Here is a 23910-nt window from a genome sequence, read left to right on the forward strand (position 1 = left end):
GCCCACAACAACTTTCCATCGCAGTGGGGGGGGGGGGGGGGGGGGGGGGGGGAAGAGAGAAGGGGGGTGGGGGTGGGGGGGGGGGGACTGCATTAAAACTCACCTATTTGCAGAAAGTCTTCCTGCTGCTGAAAAGTTTCTGCTGGAGGTACCTCCCCCCCCCCACACACACCCCCACCCCCACCCACACCACCCCCATGTAGGCGTGGTGACGCAGGGCCACGTCAAAACGTGTTAAGTGGCCCATATCGTACCGGAAACAAGCGATTCCACCTTCAAAATTAAAGCCTCACATAAACTTGGAACAGCTACAGATTTCTGCACTCCTTTGTTGTATTTGCATTATAATTCATGTTGTTATTGTGCTCTGTTTTCTGTTTTCTGTTATCTTTTTTTTTTTTTTTTTTTTTAATGTCCATTTCATTTTCATGCTCGCTTCATGTTTTAAATCACAGGTTTTTAAAAAAAAATGTTTTAATGACTGTTTTTAATGTTTTAATGTCTTTAAATGTGTTTTTGGCGCATGTTTTGATGCTTCTAATCAAATTGTAATCGTTTCCGTTTGAAAACGCGCTCGGCAGAATTTTATTTTGAAAGGTTCTCACCGGAAGCGCGTGCCGCGTAGCAGATGCGTCAAACTTCACCTGTCCACGCGCTAGACAGACTTGCACGCTGCTGGCGGCGCGTGTGGACCATTTCTCAACCCGTCGTCCTGTCGCGATTAATCGGTAAACTATCCCCAACTACGCGCTTTTTTGTTTGTTTGTTTTGTTTTGGTTCAATCGTTCCGCCCGGTTTTTTGTTGTTGTTGTTGTTGTTGTTTTTTTTACACCGGATCCGTTAAAGACGCGGACAGGTTTGTGTTCGGCGGTTTCAAATCCGGTGTCCGTCATCGCGGTGGGAGGGACGGGGGTGGGTGCCGGCGGTGTTTCGGTCGTCCAGGTATTACATCTCCTGCTTCCTCGCGCGGCGCGAGTTTTCACGTGGACACCGGGGGAGGCTCGTCTCGTGAGCGGTAGTCGTTAGCATCAGCTAATCTTAAACCCAACAACAACAACAACAACAACAAAACAATAAAATGGCAAAGATGGCAACCTTGATGCTGGAGGACGGGACGACGTTCAAAGGCCGCCTTTTTGGTGCGAGCGTGTCGGTGTCGGGAGAAGTTGGTAAGTCCTTTCTTCTTCTTCTTCTTAAAGATGTTTTAACTTCACTACAGTTTGTTGTCTGAACTTTAACCTCGTGTGTATTTCTCTTTGACTGTCGCGTGCCACGAGGGTCACGGATCCAGAGGTGTAATGCACCACCCCCCCCCCCCCCCCCGACAAGATACCTGACACCCCCCCCCTCCTCCTCCGCCCCTGTAACCAAACTCCATTCAAAAATCACTCAATTCAACGCTGTCGCACGTAACGTCGTCAATCGGGCACAAAATAGCAGCACGTGTTGGTTCCGTCCTCTTTTAAATGCCCCTCGCGGGTCATCCGTGACGTTTTAACAGCAAGTGTCCGTCTCCGGGTTGATGTTTTGGGACAGACTTGATGTTCTGAAAGTTGGAAGTATATCATGTAATGCGTTGAACTCAACGTAGGACACGCCGAGTTGTAGACGAGGGGACACCGGTTTTGTCAATGCATAAACTTTCCTGTTTGCAGCACGTGGTTGTGAGTAAATGAGCGAGTCAGCGTTGAAGTGGCGGGATTTTAAACGAAGACTGGTGGAGTCAGGTTTATATGACGTTGGGTGGCATAATCCAGCTCCAGAGTTTTAATAATACAGAGCTGAATGAACAGCTTGTGTAAACTGACATCTTTTACAGTACATCCGGAGTTGTAGGTTTTTTTACAGTGTAGTTTTCCAGCCTCTGGTTGTTGTTTTTTTTGTGGCAGCGGCTGAATGTGACAGATTTTGCGTGTGCGCTCAGTGTTTCAGACGGGCATGGTCGGGTACCCCGAGGCCCTCACCGACCCGTCCTACCACTGCCAGCTGCTGACCCTCACCTACCCTCTGGTCGGCAACTACGGCGTGCCGAAGGATGAAGACGGAGAGTTCGGGCTGAGCAAGGTGAGCGAGTTGTTTTGAAGTTGGGGGTCCAGAAAATTGAGAGTGTAAAAAGTGAGGTTTTATTTGACTCTCGGCAGGTGACGAAGCAAAGATTGGCTTAAATGCGATGTGTTTTCTTACCAGTGGTTCGAGTCGTCCAAGATCCACGCCGCGGCCCTGATCATCGGGGAGCTGTCGGACAGTCCCAGTCACTGGAGCTCAGTCAAGTCCCTGGACCAGTGGCTCAAAGAGCAGGGCGTTCCTGGGTTACAAGGTCTCAAAAAAAGCTCATTCAAAACTGGTTTTTGATGACGCTGCGTGAGCTTATTCGATTTTAAACGATACGAGTGGTGTTTTTTTTCCCCGTTGTCCTCCAAGGGATCGACACCCGCCTGCTGACCAAAAAGATCCGAGAGAAGGGCACCATGTTGGGGAAGCTGGTTGTGGACGGGACTCCCGAGGACGGCGTTGCCTTCGACGACCCGGACCAGAGGAACCTGGTCCAGGAGGTCTCCATGAAGGTATAACCCCAAAGCCAGACTTGTGTTACTGTCTGTAGTAGAAAGGATTATTTATTACCAATTTAAATTTGCTAACAATTCTTCTCTGCAGGTTGTCCGTCCGTCTCACTTCATTTTTTTCTCACGGCGTTTTCTTGGCTCAAAATGGAGAAAAAAAATCTTTTTAGTTTATTACCAGAATAAAACTCAAGTTCAGTGTTCCTACAGAAGAATACTTGTGCACAAAGTTGTATGAGAAACTGAAGCTGATTGTTTTGAAGCATCGAAGTTATTGTTTTGTTTTGCCCAATTCTGCCCGCCTGTTGAGAATCGCATGCGCCTCGCGGGGCAGCGCCAGCCGAAGGAGTAACTAACAGACATTTATTATAAAAAAAAAAACAACAATACAATATTCTTTGTCAGCTGATGATAAAAGGATCCAAAGTCTACGTTTTTGAATATTTATCTGGAAATCGTCAAGACATGCCCGGCTATTTTTATTTATTTTTTTTCTATTTTTTTCATCGTCTCCAGGAGCCGAGAGTTTTCAACCCCAGCGGCAGCCTGCGAATCACAGTGGTGGACTGCGGCGTCAAGTACAACCAGATCCGCTGCCTGGCTCAGAGGGGAGCCCGTGTCACCGTCGTGCCCTGGGACCACCCGTTGGACACCGCCGGTCGGTAACACGCTCTCTTCCTGACACTTATTGACCTAATTCAGACTTTCAGGCAGTTTACATGCCCAAAGAAATGATTGTGCCACGTTTTCTAACACGCTATGACTTATATGAGCCGACTCGCAGCCTCAGATCCTCCGGTGGGGCCCTTCTGGCCGTTCCAAAGTCGAGGCTTAAATCAAAGGGTGACCGTGCTTTTGCCATTAGGACCCCTCGACTTTGGAACGACCTACCTGAGGAGATAAGGCCTGCAGAATCATTGATTTCTTTTAAATCACTTCTTAAAACACATTTTTATAGAATTGCTTTTAAGTGATGTCGTCCTTTTATGCAGTTCTTTTGTTCCCCTGTTTTTGTTTGTTTATTTTATTCATTTATTTATTTGTTTGTTTTCTATTCCATTTGCTCGTTTTGGTTATTTGTTTGGTTTTCTTGTATTCATTACCTTTATGGTTTGGTCTTTTTTGCCTCCTATTTTCTTAAATGTTTACCGGTACTGACATTATGTATGACTATGCTTTGATTCTCTGTAGAGCACTTTGTAAACTCTGTTTTTAAAGGTGCTATATAAATAAAATTATTATTGTTATTATTATTATTATTGTTGACGTCGTTAGATTTTCTGAATCTCATGAAGTTCAAATCAAACCCGTCTTATTGTGCGTACGCAACCACATCGGTTGATTGGCGGGAAATTGGCACGCTGTTGTTATCGGAGAACCGAGGTTACCTCTGTAACCTAAAGTTTTTGCCGTTTATGGACTACTTTTATCATTTAGGGTTGGGGGTTTTTTTTGTTTATTTTTTGTAATTGTCTTTCTTCCAGATTTTGACGGTTTGTTCATCAGTAACGGTCCCGGGGATCCTCGGCTCTGCGAGGCCACCGTCGGCAGCGTGAGGAAGGTGGTCTGCGTGGACCGCCCGAAGCCGGTGTTCGGTATCTGCCTCGGACACCAGCTGCTGTCTCTGGTCATCGGAGCGAAGACCTACAAGATGAAGTCAGTACCTCCAAACTGAACTGTTGGAAGTCGGGCTCATTTATTTACATGCAAACAACATGAATTAGATCAGATTACACCAAAAGATAATCTGATTAAACAAAAAAAAAGTTTTATATATATATATATATATATATATATATATATGCTTGGTCAAATTTTTATATTTTTAAATTTTTTTATATGATTGTCAATAACTTTCCAAACAATTACAGTTTGCTCAAATTCTTCAATGTCAATGAACCAGAATTCTTTCAAACTGTTAAAAACACCTTTTTAAAGGAGCAGACAGTCAAATTTGGACTCGTGTCTGAAGCTCGGTCGGCCTCTTGCCAAGCTTTACAGAAGACTTTTTCAAAACGGGATAAAGACAGAAATGTTGCCCCCGGTGACCTGAACCAGAGAAGCCCTTCACCCCCCCCTCCCCCTCCCCCCCCCCCACACCCCCCTTCGGCGCTAACTGCAAAACACTCTCACACTCGGCCACTTTTCTCTGGGAGAGCAGTGATGTGAAATGCGGGGTTTTTTCTGCTGTTCCCAGCAGTCTGGCCTCTCCCTGCATTAGCAAGTGGAGTGGCGGATGGACCGGCGTTGTTATGAAAATGGGGGCTGAATAAACAACTCTGCACTTCCAACGCTCAGAGCTCCTCCACCACATCTGTGGCGGGGGGAGGGGGAGAGGAAGGGGGAGGAGGGGGGAGTCTGCCGGTGGCAGCGATATCAGGCTCCGTGTGAAGGTCGCGGTGGGCAGCAGCTCTTTCCCAGTGCCCGGCTGGAATGTTGTTGGCATCTCGACAGATAAAATACTGATATTCACTCCAAAAAAAAAGAGTAAAACTTGTTTTCTTTGTTACCTCGACAGAAAATCCGAAGCTCCTTCTGAATGTAGCTGCGTTATATTTACACTTGGATTTAAATTTAGTGGTTGGTGAACGCTTTGACACACCTCGTTATGCATGTTGTCATTATGTGACCTATTAGTCCTTCAAATTAAAAGTATTTTTGGGGAATTTGATTTGCGGGAAATTCCTCGTTTCAGCCGTTTTTCCTGGTTGAATTCGGTGAACTAAAAGCTTCCGGTGGAGATGTCTTTTAAAAACGTATTTGTTGTGTTGTTCATATTTTGTGTTGTAAACTTCAGTGCCAATTTAATAATTAGAAAATAACTATTATAAAAAAAAAAAATCATATAAAGAAGAATTTTATCTTTTTTTTTTTGCATTTTGTTCTATTGTAGTCAATTTTGTGGGTTTTCGTTTTACATTTCTCACAGTCGCTCCTTTCAAGACAAATAGTTTCCATTAAAACCCCAAACAAAACAAATATTGCAGCTTCTATCATTAATAAAATCTAGTATTCTTTGAAGTTTATCAGAAACGAATATTTGTTTTTCCCCCGGTTGTAATATAAATCCAACTGATCGGAGAACAGTGACGTCACACCTGTTCACAGGAAGCGTCGTCAAAGTTCCTCTGTTGTTGTTGTTGTTTTTTTTAAGGAGAATTTCGTCTTCCATTCTCTCGTTTCTCAGGTACGGTAACCGCGGCCACAACCAGCCGTGCATCCACAGCGGAACCGACCGCTGCTTCATCACCAGTCAGAACCACGGTTTCGCCGTGGACCCCGACACGCTGCCCAAAGACTGGGAGGTGCTCTTCACCAACGCCAACGACCACACCAACGAGGGCATCGTGCACCGCACCAAACCCCTGTTCAGGTAACACGGGGGCTCCGTCGGAGCCTGAATCCAGCCGGTTGTTTTGTGTAAATAGTTTGTCATTTAAATCCTCTTGTGACCCGTTTCGTGCAGCGTTCAGTTCCACCCGGAGCACATGGCCGGTCCCACGGATCTGGTCGGCCTGTTCGATGTTTTCCTCGACACCGTGAAAGACCACAAAGAGGGCAAAGCTGCGACATCGGGTAACTACGGCCCCGGCGGTTTTTAACTGTACAGTCCAGTTTCATCTACCTGCACGAAATCCGGTGGACACGTGTATCATACCGGGATGTACAAAAAAAAAAAGTCTCTCATTCGTAATTTAAGCTTTATTAGTTCAAATATGCATTTAATTGTAACAAGACAACGGTCGTTACCGTAATGAAAACCGCTTGTTTTGTGATGATCTTTCATTCTTCCAGTGAAGCAGCGTCTGTTGGACCACCTCACCTTCACCGGGCCCTCGAAGACTGAGGAGGTTTTCCAACCCAGGAAAGTCCTCATCCTGGGCTCCGGAGGTCTGTCCATCGGCCAGGCCGGAGAGTTCGACTACTCCGGCTCGCAGGTCTGTCGAAGAGGTTTAATCTGGTTTAATATCAGGATCCCGCATTTTTCCTCAGTCTTTTTAGCCGGGACTTAAATTTGGCTGAGTAAAAACTTGAAAACAACCTGCGATAAACGTGCAACTGCGGCTAAAATCCCAATGAATACTGGTTTAAAACTGGCTGCTGGTTGCCGCTTGGTTACAACCCGCCAGTTGAGAACCGCTCTTTCTGGGTACTTTTAGTATTTTAATGTCGATCACAGTTTTTATTTTCTCTTTAATTCCATTGTATTTTTTTTTTTTTTTTCCAGGCTATCAAGGCTCTGAAGGAAGAGAACATCCAGACGGTGTTGATCAACCCCAACATCGCCACGGTGCAGACCTCCAAAGGTCTCGCCGACAAAGTCTACTTCCTGCCGATCACGGCGGAGTACGTCACCGAGGTGTGGACTCTCTCTCTTTCTTCTGTAACCGACACAACGGTTTGCGGTAGGTGGAAAAATACCTCTCAGATCCTGAACCTGGTTGTCGCCCGCAGGTGATCAAAAACGAACGTCCGGACGGCGTCCTGCTGACGTTCGGCGGTCAGACGGCTCTGAACTGCGGCGTGGAGCTCACCAAGCTGGGCGTCCTGGAGAGGTACAACGTGAAGGTCCTGGGAACGCCGGTCGCCTCCATCGAGATGACGGAAGACCGGAAGATCTTCGTGGAGAAAATGGAGGAGATCAACGAGCACGTCGCTCCCAGCGAGGCGGCGCTGTCGGTGGAGCAGGTGAGGGAAAGGCGGACCGTCCCTCCGAGCTTCGTCTCCAAGGTTTCGGCGGATTAAAACTTTTTTTATTTTTTTCCTATTCCGTCGTAGGCGGTGGCGGCCGCGGAGCGTCTCGGCTACCCCGTCCTGGTGCGCTCGGCGTTCGCCCTCGGCGGTCTGGGCTCCGGCTTCGCCAACAACCGAGAGGAGCTGACCTCTCTGGTGACGTCGGCCTTCGCCCACACCTCCCAGGTGCTGGTGGACAAGTCCCTGAAGGGCTGGAAGGAGATCGAGTACGAGGTGGTGCGGGACGCCTACGACAACTGCATCACCGTGAGTGCCGAGACGCCGGAGGTCAAATCCGATGCAACCGGAGAGCGATTGCACACTTCAGCGACGCGACTTTAACGGTTACGTTTCGGGGGTTCTTCTCGGTTTCCAGGTGTGTAACATGGAGAACATCGACCCGCTCGGCATCCACACCGGGGAGTCCATCGTGGTGGCGCCGAGTCAGACGCTCAACGACCACGAGTACAACATGCTGAGGAACACGGCCATCAAAGTCATCAGGCACCTCGGCATCGTGGGGGAGTGCAACATCCAGTACGCCCTCAACCCCGAATCCGAGCAGGTACGCGCGAAGACCAACGAGGGTTAGGAAAAGGTCGGAGAGCGACGAATCTGTCGTTGACAAATGTTTGGAGAACCCTGTCGCCACGGCGCCACGGTTCAAGTGGTTTGCAGCGAATGTTTTTCCGTCTCAGTAGTGCTTGCTGTTGACCGCTAATTTGGCGACAATACATCTACAACCAAATAGTAACAACCAGCTTCAAAATAGCTAATGCAGCTAATTTCGCTAAAACAATGAGCTTAACTCAAGTGAACAAACGGCTAACGGAGATAATTTTGCTACAACTAACAACTGTAACAAGCAGCTAATGTTGCTAAAAAAAACAAAACATCAAAACTCAACAAAGAGTTAACAATGCTAATTACCTGTTAACAAAGAGCTAAATTTACCCCCAAAAAAACAGCTGAAGTCAAGTTAACAGCTAACAACCCTCAGAAGGTCCCGGTAGAACTCGGTGTTGACGGTCCGACTCCGGAGGACGAATTCACAAAGAAAAAAAGCCACCTGGTGTCTCCTGACCCGACGCGCCTTCTTAACGTGGAGGCTGGTTGTTTTTAGTTTTGTTTTTACAAAAATTAAGGTTCAAACACACAAATTCATAGAAAAAACCCACGCTGCCCGGTCTCACTTTGTGTTTCTAACGTTTCGTAGTACTACATCATCGAGGTGAACGCCCGGCTGTCCCGCAGCTCCGCTCTCGCCAGCAAAGCGACCGGTTACCCTCTGGCCTACGTCGCGGCGAAACTCGGCCTCGGGATCCCGCTGCCGCTCCTCAAGTACGTCTCGGTTTTGAGGATAAGCAGATTTTAGACACAAGTAAATCATTTGAAAATGTGTTTTTTTTTTTTTGTTTGTTTGTTTGTTTTTTTCATCACAACTTCTGGAAAATTCGAATATAAAACCAATTTGAGTATTTTTGGGGGTTTTGGAAAAGTTAACGATAAGATAATGTTCAACAACAAGGTGTCTGATTTGGTTTTGGCTTATTTTGAAAAAGAATTAATAGTTTTGTTTTGGCAACAGTAACGAACTTTTTTTTTTTTTTTTTTTAATTATAGCAAACCTGATTGAGACGCTGATTATTGACTTAATCCTCTTTTTCATTTTCCTGCTTTTTTTTGTTGCTGTTTATTTTTTTGATATTTTTTTTTTCCCTTTAGATTTTCAACTGTCTTGATTTTTTTTAAAAATTTGGGGATTCCAGTTCTGAATTCTGAGTATTTATTTTACATCTGTATGTATATATATATGTATAGATATATATATTTATTTTTTTTCTAGAAACTCTGTCACCAACTCGACGACGGCAAACTTCGAGCCCAGTTTGGACTACTGTGTGGTGAAGGTGCCCCGCTGGGATCTGAGCAAGTTCCTGCGGGTTTCCACCCAGATCGGCAGCTCCATGAAGAGCGTCGGTAAGAAAGCACGACTTGAACTGATCTTTTTAAAAGGAAAAAAATCAGTAGTATTTTCTTTCACGTTTCGACGTGATATTTCGTCCCGATATCGGAGTCTGAAAACTCGATCTTTCGGCATTTCTTTTGGAGAATCTGAAGGAGTCATGGTTCTTCGGCTACGCAGTTAATTTCTCCAACGGGTTCCCAGTAGAAGTTGACGTTACCAACATTTCTTTTTTTTTTTTTTATCTCTACAGGGGAGGTGATGGCGATCGGCCGCAGCTTCGAGGAGGCCTTTCAGAAAGCTCTGAGGATGGTGGACGAGAACTGCGTCGGCTTCGACCACACCATCAAGCCCGCCTCGGAAAAGGTACCAAAAAAAAAGCAAAAAGGGCATTTCGATGTACGTTTTATCTGAAAGGAAACTGGCATCCATCGAAGTTCTTGAAGACCTCATCTGAAAGGCTTTTTATTTATTTTTCAACCGTAGGGAAGTCGAAAGTCTTCGAAACCTTTCGCGAAGACGCTATTTCTTGACTTGTTGAGCTCTTTTATTTTATTTTTTTTTATAACCTTTTATTTGTTTTAACCTCTGAAGGAACCTGTTGATCAAATTTGTTTCATCAAAAAACATTTTGTTAGGATTGTAAACCCAATCAGATTTCTATTTCAGAAACTACAGATTCTGTTTAAGACTTTACTTTAAAGCAAATTTACACCCGTCAAGTCTCAGATCTTCATCCACCTAAATTTCTCCCCTGCAGAGGCCAATGGGGTAACAAATTATGGGATGGCCTCTCCCATCTGACAAAAAGCTGTTTCTCTGTTAAATGCTTGAAAACGTGCTTTAAAAAAAAGCCATTTAACTTCTGTTTCGTAACTGCAACATACAAATATACACACTCGTCCATTGCCATATCTTTTTGCTTTTATATTGACATTGTTATGATTGTTGTTACTAATATTCTGTTGTTATTTGTTTCCATTATTTTTATGTAGCGATGTCGCTTCCCTGCGCTGAATCATTTTAATTTCTTTAAATCTTTTATGTTTTTGATTAGTGCAAATCAAAATCAAATTACCACGACCAGATTGCTCATAATTGACAAAAACAAAGAAGCACCACGGTAGATATTCATCGGATTCTATTTAATTTTTTTCGCCCACCAGGAGCTGCAGACTCCGACGGACAAGCGCATCTTCGTGCTGGCGGCGGCGCTGCGGGCCGGCTACACGGTGGACCAGCTGTACGAGCTCACCAAGATCGACCGCTGGTTTCTGCACAAGATGAAGAACATCGCCGACCACGAGCGGCTGCTGGAGACGTACAACCAGGTGGGAGAAGACGACGAGGGATGACGCAATTTTTCTTCTTCTTCTTCTTCTTCTTCTTCTTCTGCTGACCGCCATTTCTTTCTGTCCGTGCAGGACGAGAGCGCCATGCCTCCGGAGGTGATGAGGAAGGCCAAGCAGCTTGGCTTCTCGGACAAGCAGATCGCTCAGGCCGTACAGAGGTGGGCGGGGCCAAAGTCAATTTTTTTTTTTTTTTGCCTGAAGTTTTGCTTTTTATTCTTAATTCCGTAAAAAAAAAAAAAAAAAAAAAATGTCCCGCAGCACCGAGCTGGCCGTCCGGAAGCTGCGTCACGATTGGTCCATCCTGCCGGTGGTGAAGCAGATTGACACGGTGGCGGCCGAGTGGCCCGCCCACACCAACTACCTGTACCTGACGTACCACGGCGCCGAGGACGACCTGAGCTTCGGCGAGCAGCACGTCATGGTGATCGGCTCGGGCGTCTACCGCATCGGCAGCAGTGTGGAGTTCGACTGGTGCGCCGTCGGCTGCATCACGCAGCTCAGGAAGGTGAGGCGGTGACACCGCGCAGAAAAAGATTTACCTACAATGGAAGCGAAGCTACTTTTAACATTTTAAATATTTAAATAACGGGGAGGAAATGTTTTTAACTTTCCCTTCTATCATCGAATGACGTTAAACCGTTTGTGGGCCGAGCCAATAAACCAAACGTTCCCTAAACGAGTCGTTTTTTTTTGTTTGTTTGTTTGTTTTTTACAGATGGGTTACAAGACCATCATGGTGAACTACAACCCCGAGACGGTCAGCACCGACTACGACATGTGCGACCGCCTCTACTTCGACGAGATCTCCTTCGAGGTTTGACTTTTTTCCTTTTTCTAACTATAACCTCTCGTCGCGCAAAGCGTTAACTTGACACCTCACCCCCACACCCCTCAAGGTGGTGATGGACATCTACGAGCGGGAGAACCCGGAGGGCGTGATCCTGTCCATGGGCGGCCAGCTGCCCAACAACATCGCCATGTCGCTGCACCGCCAGCTGTGCCGCATCCTGGGCACGTCGCCCGATTTCATCGACTGCGCCGAGAACCGCTTCAAGTTCTCCCGCATGCTCGACACCATCGGCATCAGCCAGCCGCAGTGGAGGGAGCTCTCCGAGATCGAGGTGACCGATTTTAGGCGTTTAAATCGGAAGAACGTGGAGGGTGTCGAGATTATTCAAAGTCGCCGTAATGTTTCCTTTTTCATTTTTTTTCCCCTCGCAGTCGGCCGTGAAGTTCTGCGAGACGGTCGGGTACCCCTGCCTGGTGCGTCCCTCCTACGTCCTCAGCGGCGCCGCCATGAACGTCGCCTACGGCGACAGCGACCTGGAGAAGTACCTGAGCAGCGCCGTGGCCGTGTCCAAGGAACACCCCGTGGTCATCTCCAAGTTCATCCAGGAGGCAAAGGTTAGGGAAATGAAGGAAACATTCGCCCACAAGAGGTAACGCGTCAAGGTTCGAAAATTTGAAAGTGCTTAAAACCGCGCCGTCTCTCGCAGGAGATCGACGTGGACGCGGTGGCGTGCGACGGCGCGGTGATCGCCATCGCCGTGTCGGAACACGTGGAGAACGCCGGCGTGCACTCGGGCGACGCCACGCTGGTGACGCCGCCGCAGGACCTCAATCAGAAAACCATCGAGAGGATCCAGAGGATCGTCCACGCCATCGGACAGGAGCTGCAGGTCACCGGGCCGTTCAACCTGCAGCTGATCGCTAAGGTGAGAACCCATCAGGGGAGGGGGGGAGGGGGGGTCTGGTTAACACCAGGCTATACATTTATCGTTAACCCGTGTTCGTATACTTTTTTTTTGTAATGGATTTTGAGATTTCTTCTTTCTTTCTGTCGTCACATTTGAGAACAATGATTTTCCACTTATTCTTTGTTTAATTCTTCCAGGACGACCAGCTGAAGGTGATCGAGTGCAACGTCCGCGTTTCCCGCTCGTTCCCCTTCGTATCCAAGACGCTGGGAGTGGACCTCGTCGCCCTGGCGACGCAGGTCATCATGGGGGAGGAGGTGGAGCCCGTGGGCCTGATGAGAGGGAAAGGCATCGTCGGAGTCAAAGTGAGTTTTGGGGACCTTCTTCTTCTTCGTCCTTCTTCTTCCTTCTTCTTCCTTCTTCTTCTTCTTCTTCTTCTAACCCCCACACACCGGTGGAATCACCAAGGTAACGCTGACTGCGTGTCGTCCATCCTCCAGGTCCCTCAGTTCTCGTTCTCGCGGCTGGCCGGCGCCGACGTGGTGCTCGGCGTGGAGATGACCAGCACCGGCGAGGTGGCGTGCTTCGGGGAGAACCGGTACGAGGCGTACCTCAAGGCCATGCTGTCCACAGGCTTCAAGATCCCCAAGAAGAACATCCTGCTGTCCATCGGCAGCTACAAGGTACGAAGAAAAAAAAATCTCGTAACGCTCCGTGAACGGGGCTGCCGCTGTTTATTTGCACCCATATGTTTCCATGGCAACAATTACTCCTCCCGATGTTCGTAAATAGGCAGTACAGTCAATAAATGCTCGTATTTTAACGCTACATACAGTATCAAAACTTAAATATACGACACACAAATAAATGGAATAATCGATGGTAAAATATACAGCATAATGTTAACTGTTTGTTTCTATCCACGTTACCGTGGCAACAGGTATTCTTCCCGGGGGTTCATGTTGCGCAGTACAATCAATAAATGCTCACATTTTAACACTGCATACGATTAAATACTTCTGTCAAAACCAAACATATGGCATACAAAATATAATGGAATAATTATGATGAATATGAATTCATATGAACATTTACAAAGAATCATCTTCTCTTGAAAATAACTAACATTAAAGCCCATCTTTCTAACCAGAGTTTTACAATATACAATAATATTCTGTATATTTTTCATTTTTCATTAGAAAATAAAGTAATCAATGTGTTCGAAAAGAAATTTAAACTATTAGTTATCTCAAAATGAATATATATTGTAGGAAATATTCAGTTACCGTTTAATGTGCCACCATATAAAACTGAGGCCGGAACTGAAGCATTTAAAAATTGTCGTCAACCAGCGTTGTTGTGTTTTGTTTTTTTTTTTTTTTTTTTTAGTGAATGTGATTTTTATTGATTAGTTTGCCTCGATTTTTATTTTTTATTGTTGTGTGTTCGTTAGAACAAGAGCGAGCTGCTGCCCACCGTTCAGGCTCTGGAGTCTCTGGGATACGACCTGTACGCCAGCCTGGGGACGGCCGACTTCTACACCGAACACGGAGTCAAGGTACGTCTCCTCGAGTCATGTGTTGTTTAAAAAAAAAAAGAAGAAACTCCATATAATGATACAGAGTTGGAATAAAGGCAAAAAATCCCTCAACCAAATTTTTTTTTTTTTTTTTCAAAACTTGACAATTTAAACCGGTTTAGAAAACGTCCCCTCTCAAGTTTAAAAAAGAAACACTAGAATTAAAAATTCCCATCTTTTTGCAAATAAAGAAAATAAAAATGTTAAGCCAATTTTTTTTTAATCATCAAAATCATGCAAATTAAAAGAAAAAAAGTGGGTGCAGTACCGCATTTTAGAGGACGGGGGTGCTGTTGTGCCACAGAGTTATTTTTTTGCAATGAGATATTATTCTTGTAACTCAATCATTTTGCCTCATTCGCATAAAAACACTGGAGTAATCGGAGATGAGTTCATTTTAATATTTATTGGTTACTGGTTTTTTTTCTACAATGCCGGGTTTTTTGTTGTTGTTGGTTTTTATGTTTGTTGTAAAATTATAACTAGTTTTTGAACATCCAGTCATACATGTAAATGTAAAAATCCTGATTCAATAATGTTTTTTTAGTTTTTTTTAAAGACTGCGTGAATTCATCTGTAAATCCGATCATTTTATTGCGGTGATATTTATCTATCGTTTAAGTGTTTTTAATGGTAACCATGACGACGCGCGACTCTTTAAAACGCCCGTCTCCAGGTGACGGCGGTGGACTGGCCGTTCGAGGAGGACGACAGCGACTGTCCCACCAAGGAGAAGCAGCGCAGCATCATGAACTACCTGGAGGAGAACCACTTCGACCTGGTCATCAACCTCTCTATGAGGAACAGCGGCGGCCGGCGGCTCTCCTCCTTCGTCACCAAGGGCTACCGGACCCGCCGCATGGCCATCGACTACTCCGTCCCGCTCATCATCGACATCAAGTGCACCAAGCTCTTCGTTCAGGTGAGAGCCGTCTTCCCTTTGGGGGGTTGGTGAAGTGTTTCCCCTTCGGTTTCAAGACTGCTGAAGCAGCGTTTTTTTTGTTGTTGTTGTTTTTTTAGGCTCTCCGTCAGATCGGACGGACGCCGCCGGTGAAAACTCACGTCGACAGCATGACGTCGCAGACCCTCGTCCGCCTGCCCGGTGAGTCGGCAGCTCAGAGGGGAGATGGGAGTTTTTGTTGTTCACTGTTTTAAATGTTTTTTTTTTTTTTTTCGATTGAATCTCAGGCCTGATCGACGTCCACGTTCACCTCCGCGAGCCCGGCGCCACCCACAAGGAGGACTTCTGCTCCGGCACGGCGGCCGCTCTGGCCGGAGGAGTCACCCTGGTGTGTGCGATGCCCAACACGTCGCCCGCCATCACCGACGCCGGCACCCTGGCTCTGGTCCAGAAGGTAAAAAAGACAAAAACACGCCGACGTCCTTACCTGTTGCTTTTGTTTGTGTCTGGAAGTTTAAAACTGTAATCTGTAGATGCGGAAGTGCCTTTAAGCTGCAATACCACCAAGTGCCACTAGAGGTCGGCTCCATAGACTCCCATTCAACCAGTTTGGGAAAATTCGTTGTTTATAAGAAAATAAGTTATTATTAGTTTTCTAGAGGTCCATCTGAAAATACTCCGTCATTAATTAGATAATAAAGAAGAAAGTCACTTTAATTAATGCGACATAAACCCTGCTCTGTTCCTCAGCTGGCCAAAGCGGGCTGCCGCTGCGACTACGCCCTCTACGTGGGCGCCGCGTCGGACAATGCCGCCGTCCTGCCGGCCATCGCCGGCCAGACCGCCGGCCTGAAGATGTACCTGAACGACACGTACTCCACCCTCAAGATGGACAACGTCTCTCTGTGGATGGAGGTGGGCCGGAGTCACCCGGGAGATTTCTTAAGCTGAAGTTTACCTGAAGTTGAAGCTATTTAACATTCATAGTCATTAACATGCAGTTTTCTCCTTTTGTTTCCCCTCAAGTCGCTTTTTCTTTTTCTTTTTTTCTTTTTTTATCCTGTCTGACGAGCTTTGATTGTTTCCTTTCTAACTGATTTATTATATATTTTTAAATACCGAATTGTTTTTTGTTTTTTTTATAGGAGTATGTTTGAAATGAAAATATCTTGTGCATCATTTTATATAACTGTCACTAACATTCATCTGTAAATATTTTTTTTTTAAAGCTTCATTTATTTTGTGGATTAGCTCAAGTTTTACAGTCATATCAGTGTGTGGCCTCTAGTGGTCATTAGAGGTGCTGCATCCGTTCGTTCGTCACTAACAAACTCTTGTTTTTTTTAAAGCACTTTGAGAAGTGGCCCAAGCAGATGCCCATCGTGGCTCACGCCGAGAAGCAGACGGTGGCCGCCATCTTGATGGTGGCTCAGCTGTACCAGCGGCCCGTCCACATCTGCCACGTGGCCAAGAAGGAGGAGGTAAAAAATATTTAAATTTAAAAAAAAAAAAATGTTTGTAACTTCAAAAAGGACGGATGAAATAAATACTGGTGTTTCGTTTAATGTTTTATTCTTTAAAATTCAAGTAAGTTCATCGTCTTTTAACTTCCTGCGTGTACTTGGATCATATTTTGGGGGCGATTCGCTCTCAAAATATAAAACCTTTTTTGTTCCCGCGATCGCCGTTTCCGTGGCAACGCTTGGGTGTACGACTTAAGAACTGGGAAAACAGTCGGTCGGTTGGTCGCGTCAAGTAGACTGTTACGGGTAACGAATGCAATGTTTGCTACTCCAGGAAAGATCCAGAGACGAGATCTGGTCCGTTTTATTTCTTTCTTAAACAGATACATAAAGCACGTAGAAACACGAAACTGCTCAGCGAGCTAACTCTTGCTGTAAGTAAGATATCTGCTAAAAAAAAAATATATATCGATGGACTCTTTTTTTTTTTCTTTAAGATTTTTCGCACCGTGTTCTGTGTTAAAAAACAAACCTGGTCAAGCTAGCCGCCGCTAGGATTTGAAGTTGCACATTTAATAGACCTATAACAACATTATATTGCATATTATATCATATTTCATTCCAACTATATATTCCCACTGAGAAGGCGAAGTGATATTTTCTAGCGACGAGTCAATCGTGCAGTCGACCAATCAGATCGCTGGGTCGGGACTACTTTAAGTTCTCCGTTCTAAATTCTTGGTCACATTTTTTTTTTTAAATTTTTTTTATGCCCGTCACCAACTTCTCCGACTCTTTCAGATCCTGATCATCCGAGCGGCGAAGCAGAAGGGCATCCAGGTGACCTGCGAGGTGGCGCCTCACCACCTCTTCCTGTGCGAGGACGACGTGTCGGAGATCGGCGACGGACGGGCGCAGGTCCGACCGATGCTCGGAGCCCGCGAGGACATGGAGGCCCTCTGGGAGAACCTGGACATCATCGACTGCTTCGCCACCGACCACGGTCAGTTTCCCGTCCCTTTTAAAAGCTCAGACAGCCGGTCGCCCTCAGCCCCCGAACAACGCGCGTTTTATTTTTATTTTTATCAGCTCCTCACTCGCTGGAGGAGAAGAGCGGCGAGCGGCCTCCTCCCGGCTACCCCGGCCTGGAGACGATGCTGCCGCTGCTGCTGACCGCCGTCAGCGACGGGCGCCTGACGCTGGACGACATCATCCGCCGTCTCTACGACAATCCGCGAAGGATCTTCAACCTGCCCGTGCAGGAGAACACCTACGTGGAGGTACGCGGGGGAATCTTACGTGGGGGGGCGGGGCTCCTTCTCTACACACGATTAGTCCTCTGACCTCCTCGTCCGCGTCTCCTCAGGTGGACCTGGAGCAGGAGTGGGTCATCCCTCCGGCCATGCAGTTCACCAAGTCCAAGTGGACCCCGTTCCAAGGCCTGAAGGTGAAGGGGAAGGTCCGCCGCGTGGTCCTCCGAGGAGAGGTGGCCTACATCGACGGGCAGGTCAGGCATCCGGGAAGCACACAGGCTGATGTTGTTGACTCCTTTGTTAAAAAAAAATAAAAAACAGTTTTTAATTTAACTTTTTAAAGGTCATCCAAATTGTTAGTTTCTCCTGTGACTTTAGTTTGTTTTGTCTCACATGTTGTCTGTATTTATTTATATGATCAGAAAGATGTAAATACAACCTCAAAAATCTGTTGTTCTCTGATCTCAGACTGATGAACATTTTATATATATATATATATATATATATATATATATACATATGTATATGTATGTTTATGTCTTCTGTGTCTCACTGAATCCGTATCCCGTCAGGTGCTGGTTGCTCCGGGTTACGGGGAGGATGTGAAGACTTGGCCCGCTGCTGCTTCCGTCCATCCTGCTGCTGAACCCGTCAAAGAAAGTCCGATGGTAGGAAAAAAATAAATAACAAAAACAAAAGCAGCCGACTACTTACAAGTCTTCGAAAGGCTTCGGTACTATATAGTATTACAATAAAATTTAAAAAAAATGCATCTTACTTGTTCCGCGTTGTAAACATCCTCCTTCGTGTTGCGTCAGACTCCGGAGCATTCGCGTCCGACTCCTCCCCGCGACGCCGCGGTCCGAACTCGAGCGCCGAGCCCCCGCCGGGCCACCGGAGATTCTCGCTACCTGCAGCCGCCCCGCACCCACCGCTCCTCTGATCCCGGACTACTGCCAGGTACTACGACTCCCATGATGCCTTAGAGGCACACACACACACACACACACACACACACACACACACACACACACACACACACACACACTCACTCACTCACTCACTCTCTGATATCTCTGTTTTATTCATAGTCTTATGTTTTAAATATCCGATTCATTGGTGTCGCTGTATTGTCCGCAGAGATGGTCGCGCTCCCTGTGGCCGGCGTCGCCGACGGTTACGGCCACCCGCCGCCTCTGTCCAGGCTGCTGTCCCCGCAGTCCGGGCTGGGACCGAACCCTCCCGGACAGGTGGCCCACTACCAGACCTCGCCTCTGCTGCACCTGCTGGTGGGACAGCACGTCCTGTCCGTCAGGCAGTTCAGCAAGGAGCAGGTGCACAACAACACAAACACACAACACAAACACAACAACCCAAACACACAACAACACAAACACACAACAACACAAACACACAATAACACAAACACACAACAACAACACAAACACACAACAACACACACACACAACAACACAAACACACAACAACACAAACACACAACAACACAAACACACAACAACAACACAAACACACAACCACACCGGCAGGAAAAGAAAAAAAGCTTGACGTGTCTGTGCTTGCTGGGACTTTTGATTTTCATGCACCTGTTTTTTTTTTTCCTGTTTTCAGATCTCGCACCTTTTCAACGTCGCCCACACGTTGCGTCTGATGGTTCAGAAAGAGCGAAGCCTGGAAATCCTGAAGGTATCTCCCCCAAAAAAAAACATATATTGAAGCGACTAGCGTAAAACTCCCAGCAGCAGCTTCCCAAAAAAAGTTTTTTTTTTCCTTTTTCTTTTACGTAAATAATTCAAAATGTGGGTTGTTTTTTTGAGTCGGACTGAAAGTAAACCCAGAACTTGGCCACCTTGCACAGTCAGGGGGAAAAAAACACCACGGTGAAATTAATCTGAATTTTCCTTTTTAATACGCTGGTGATTTATTTGCGGTTTGTTTCTCGGGATTCAGACGCGCGCACAAACACGTGTTCCTCCTTCTCCTCCCCGTCCAGGGTAAAGTGATGGCGTCCATGTTCTACGAGGTCAGCACGCGCACCAGCAGCTCCTTCGCGGCGGCCATGCAGCGCCTCGGCGGCTCCGTCGTCCACTTCAGCGAGTCCACGTCGTCCTCGCAGAAAGGAGAGTCGCTGGCCGACTCGGTTCAGACCATGAGCTGCTACGCCGACGTGCTGGTGCTCCGGCACCCGACGCCCGGAGCTGTAGAGGTGGGTTGTTGTTGTTGTTGTTGTTTTTGTTTTTGTACAAAAGGAGAAACAAAGGTGGACTTTCCAGAAAGACGAGATTTCTATATTGGATATTAATCTGGTTTATATATCATCTCTATGCTCTTTGTGTGAGCCCTCATATCGACAAACCTTCCAGTGTTTCCCTAACTGATGTCTTAGGAAAGAAAAAAGAAAAGTCCAAACATACTCGTAGAACTGGAGTTACGTCCAGTAACTACTATTTATTTTGCTTAGTTCCTGTGCACCCGTTTCAATTCAGCTCAGTTTGAGAGCCGCTTGTGAATTTTGCTCACGGACTGAATATAAAAGTATTCGTAGCTTCCGGCTCTGAAAAATCCGATGCAGAAGTGTCTTAAGCTGCAATACCGCTGCAATACCGCCGAGTGCCACTAGAGGTCGGCTCCATTGGGGGGTGGGGGTCTGTTTGATTGACAGGCCTGTGGTGCAGTCAGGTTACAGCTCCCGGTGGGCGGGACGTAGTATATCGTCGGGTTTCCAACCAGATCCGAGTCAGATAGCTCCTCCCCCTTAGCTCGTCCAAATATGGTCACTTCCTCCTCCGAACTGGAAAAGATGGTCGCCGGCCAAATTCCGAACTCGAGGCTTCATAACGGCCGTTCACAAACCGTCACTGCTGGTTGCCGCTTGGTTACAATGGAAAACCCCCGGATTGATCAATCATGAAAAATAATTGCTGGATGCCGTTGGAGTCGTGTAGCTTCACCTGTTTTTTTTTAAGCTAACAGCAGGTGTGAGGACTTTTCAGTTTCGTCCTCACGTGACTTTTTTGTTTTTCTTCTTTTTTATTTTATCTCTCAGAGTGCGTCACGTCACTGCCGCAAACCGGTGATCAACGCCGGCGACGGCGTCGGGGAGCATCCCACCCAGGCGCTGCTGGACGTCTTCACCATCAGGGAGGAGCTGGGGACGGTCAACGGCATGACGGTGAGGGACGACTCAAATTATTAAAAAATAAATAAACAAACACATGACCGTTAAACTGAAAGAAGAGAAACTCGTCGCGACTCGTGTGTTGTTATTTTTTTTCTTCCCTCACCCGACAGATAACGATGGTCGGGGACCTGAAACACGGTCGCACCGTCCACTCCCTGGCCAAACTGCTGACTCAGTACCGCATCACGCTGCGCTACGTCGCTCCCAAGAACCTCCACATGCCCGCGGAGATCATCAGCTACGTCGCCTCCAAGGGCATCAAACAGGTTCGGGGGGGAGAGGAAGGGGGGAGGAGGGGAGGACTCGACACAAGAAAAAAGACAAACTGAATTTTGTGGTGTTTTTTGTTTTTTTTTTGCAGGAGGAGTTCGACAGCATCGAGGAGGCGCTGCCGGAGACCGACGTCCTCTACATGACGAGGATCCAGAAGGAGCGCTTCGCATCTGAGGACGAGTACAACGCTGTAAGTTTTAGACCCCACAGACCTTTTATTTTTTTTTTGTCTACTCGTCACAACGTCGGCATGTTTGCCTCGGTCATTATAGGTCATTGCGTGAGTCATCTATCGGATGGACGTAAATCGTAACGTCTACCGATAACTTGCGTTTTAGTCATTTAGGGGACATTTGTTGATTTGTAGCTGCAAGAAAAAAAAACACAACACCGGGTTTTTTTTTTTTCAGTTTGTACTGCAATGAGAAATATATTTCTCTTTTTCTTACATTTTTTATTATTATTTTTTTTTAAGTATCGGATATAAAAGTGTTCGTAGCTTCCGGGTCTGAAAAATTAGGCTGAAGTGCCTTAAAGCTGCAATACCACCGACCGCCACTAGATGTCGCCTTAGTCTCATAAAATTCAATCAATAAATGTTTCAGGTTGTTGTTTTTTTTAGATGTTTCAGTCTTGCTAACTTCGTAATCGTTTTCCTGCCGTCTAACCGTGCGTCCGTGTCGTTTCTCCGTCAGTGTTTCGGTCAGTTCGTCCTCACGCCTCACATCATGACCGTCGCCAAAACCAAGATGGTGGTGATGCACCCGCTGCCCAGAGTCAACGAAATCAGGTAAGAGCTCGTTTTTTTTAAAAGGGGGAATCTCATTCTCAGTTAGTATGCATCTTATCTTCCTGATAAATCGATAAGATGAGAAAAAAAAAATACTGTAAAAAAGAAAAGAGATTTTTGTTCGTCAACATAGAAAATTTGAAAATCGGAGAAACCGGAAATTTCTTCCGCGTTAGTGCTTCAAAAGCCCAAATAAATGATTAAATCAGCTGTCGGTCAGCTCAGTGATGTTTTTAATTTATTATATTAGGTCGATCTAAACCTCCTCTTTGTCTTTTTTTTTTTTTTTTTTTTTTTTGTCCCTGTCAGCGTGGAGGTGGACACGGACCCGAGGGCGACGTACTTCCGTCAGGCGGAGAACGGCATGTACATCCGAATGGCCCTGCTGGCCACCGTACTGGGCAGATAAAAACACACACAACACACACACACACACACACACACACACACACACACACACACACACACCACACGCTGCTCGTCTGAACCCTCACAAACGGTACTTAAAGGAAAAGTCACAGTTACCTGCGTTATTCATTCCTGAAGTCTTATCAGCATCTCGTAGAGTAAAAAAAAATTTAAATAAAAACCAAGCCGTAAAGTTTTATAAACTGCTGCTGTAAAGTATTGGTCCCCTCCTCCCCCCCACCGCTCTCATAGAACCATTTTATTTTTATTTTACAGCCATATCCAACTGTCAAATCGCTAAATGTTTACATGTCTTAGGTTAGGTAGTTACTTTATTAATCCCCGAGGGGAAATTTTACACCGTTAACATATACAATCAGTATTAATTATTTTTTTGTTTGTTTTGAGATGGTTAACAGGAGGAAGATTTAAAAGGAGAAGGGCATTTGGAAATCACACTTTTTTATTTCATTTGCGGTGAGAGGAAATCCAGTGTTTTGGTATCTCCTTGTGGAGGGAACTTTTTAAAAGGGACCTGCAAGGATGTTAAAATCAATGATTTTATGCCAAAAGTGTCAGTTTCTCTCCCCTTTTTCACGGATCCACTCTGACCAATAATGAGTTGTAATGAGTTTTCTTCTTCTTAAAAAAAATGGAAACGCAACAGATCTTCTCAAAGCAGTCTTTGGTGGTTTCGAGGTAACTGTCTTTTTTTTTTTTTTTTTTTTTTTTTTTTTTTTTTTTAATATCAAAATGAGTGAATTCATGTCGGTTTCATTGTTGTTTGTGTTATGTGGTGAAATATAGATAATAAAAAGACAATTTTCCCTTTTGCATTCGATGTAATCTTTTTAGTACTGAACACACGAAGCAACAGACAAATGTTGCTCAGTGATTTTAATTCAAATTTTTTTTTTTTTTTATAATTTTCAGTGAAAAATATCTTTAATTCAGTGACACACTAGTAGAAACCGTAGAAACCCAATCGGTCCCATCGTTTTTACTTATTATTTGTACAAATCGTGGCAAAATCTGACTACATGAAATTTAAAAACCTTCTCAAAACTTGAATATCTCCCACAAAAGAAGTATGCAAAATAATATGAACTTCCTTTTTTTTTTTTTTTTTTACATCCGTTTCTGGTGCTTGGTTGTCTCCATGGCAACGAATTTACTTTTAGTCAAAAACAACATTTGACACGTGAAAGCTTAATGCTAATATTTCTAGTAAGAGGAAATTAAATATGTCTTTGTTAATCCCCATGGGAGGAAATTTAAGGTGTTGCTGCAGCATCAGGACAGAAACAAAGATTTATTTATTTTTTGTATTTAAATATATATTTTTTTAAATTCAGTAGAAACGAGTAGAGATTAAAAACGTTTTTAAAATAATCCAACAGCAGTTAATTGAAAAAAAAAGACTGAAAACAGTTTAACTAGTGATTTTCAGTCCAACACAGCACGTGATGACTTAACAAACTCGGGTTATCACGGTGCGTTCAGGAACTGTCTGAAAACATGTAAACGACATCAGGTTACAAAGCGTGTTTGAATGACTCGGCAAAGTCTGTAAATGCTGTCAGAAAATATGACGACGATAGTCAGTACATAAAACCTAAAACTACGCTTTTGTATGAACGGTAGCTACGAGGATTGTCACGGGCTTGAAAAAGGGGGCGGACTGATTAAATTATGATGAGCTGTTATTTCTTCCAGAACGGCGGATTTTGTCCG

General features: G+C 45.5%; 1 protein-coding gene across 1 annotated transcript; it reads left to right on the plus strand.

Moving 5' to 3' along the window:
- Window positions 1–614: 614 nt before the first annotated feature.
- On the plus strand, window positions 615–23012 carry cad (carbamoyl-phosphate synthetase 2, aspartate transcarbamylase, and dihydroorotase). Its single transcript, XM_069172332.1, has 44 exons — window positions 615–1169; window positions 1925–2064; window positions 2188–2317; window positions 2422–2564; window positions 3078–3219; window positions 4046–4217; window positions 5749–5934; window positions 6028–6137; window positions 6357–6499; window positions 6790–6921; window positions 7017–7250; window positions 7341–7562; window positions 7672–7860; window positions 8512–8636; window positions 9142–9275; window positions 9515–9627; window positions 10428–10592; window positions 10686–10771; window positions 10872–11118; window positions 11329–11427; window positions 11510–11734; window positions 11835–12017; window positions 12110–12328; window positions 12508–12675; window positions 12811–12993; window positions 13764–13868; window positions 14566–14811; window positions 14910–14991; window positions 15078–15244; window positions 15541–15705; window positions 16140–16271; window positions 17055–17256; window positions 17343–17533; window positions 17620–17760; window positions 18079–18174; window positions 18325–18466; window positions 18647–18840; window positions 19136–19210; window positions 19518–19730; window positions 20571–20696; window positions 20816–20971; window positions 21067–21168; window positions 21674–21768; window positions 22078–23012. The coding sequence occupies exons 1-44, from the start codon at window positions 1079–1081 to the stop codon at window positions 22175–22177; spliced, it is 6711 nt and encodes a 2236-aa protein (XP_069028433.1). The 5' UTR covers window positions 615–1078; the 3' UTR covers window positions 22178–23012.
- The last annotated feature ends 898 nt before the right edge of the window (window positions 23013–23910 follow it).

The sequence above is a fragment of the Embiotoca jacksoni genome, unplaced genomic scaffold, assembly GCF_022577435.1.
Source record: "Embiotoca jacksoni isolate LCO1_2020_lvr unplaced genomic scaffold, fEmbJac1.0.p SCAF_52, whole genome shotgun sequence".
Lineage (NCBI taxonomy): Eukaryota > Metazoa > Chordata > Actinopteri > Embiotocidae > Embiotoca > Embiotoca jacksoni.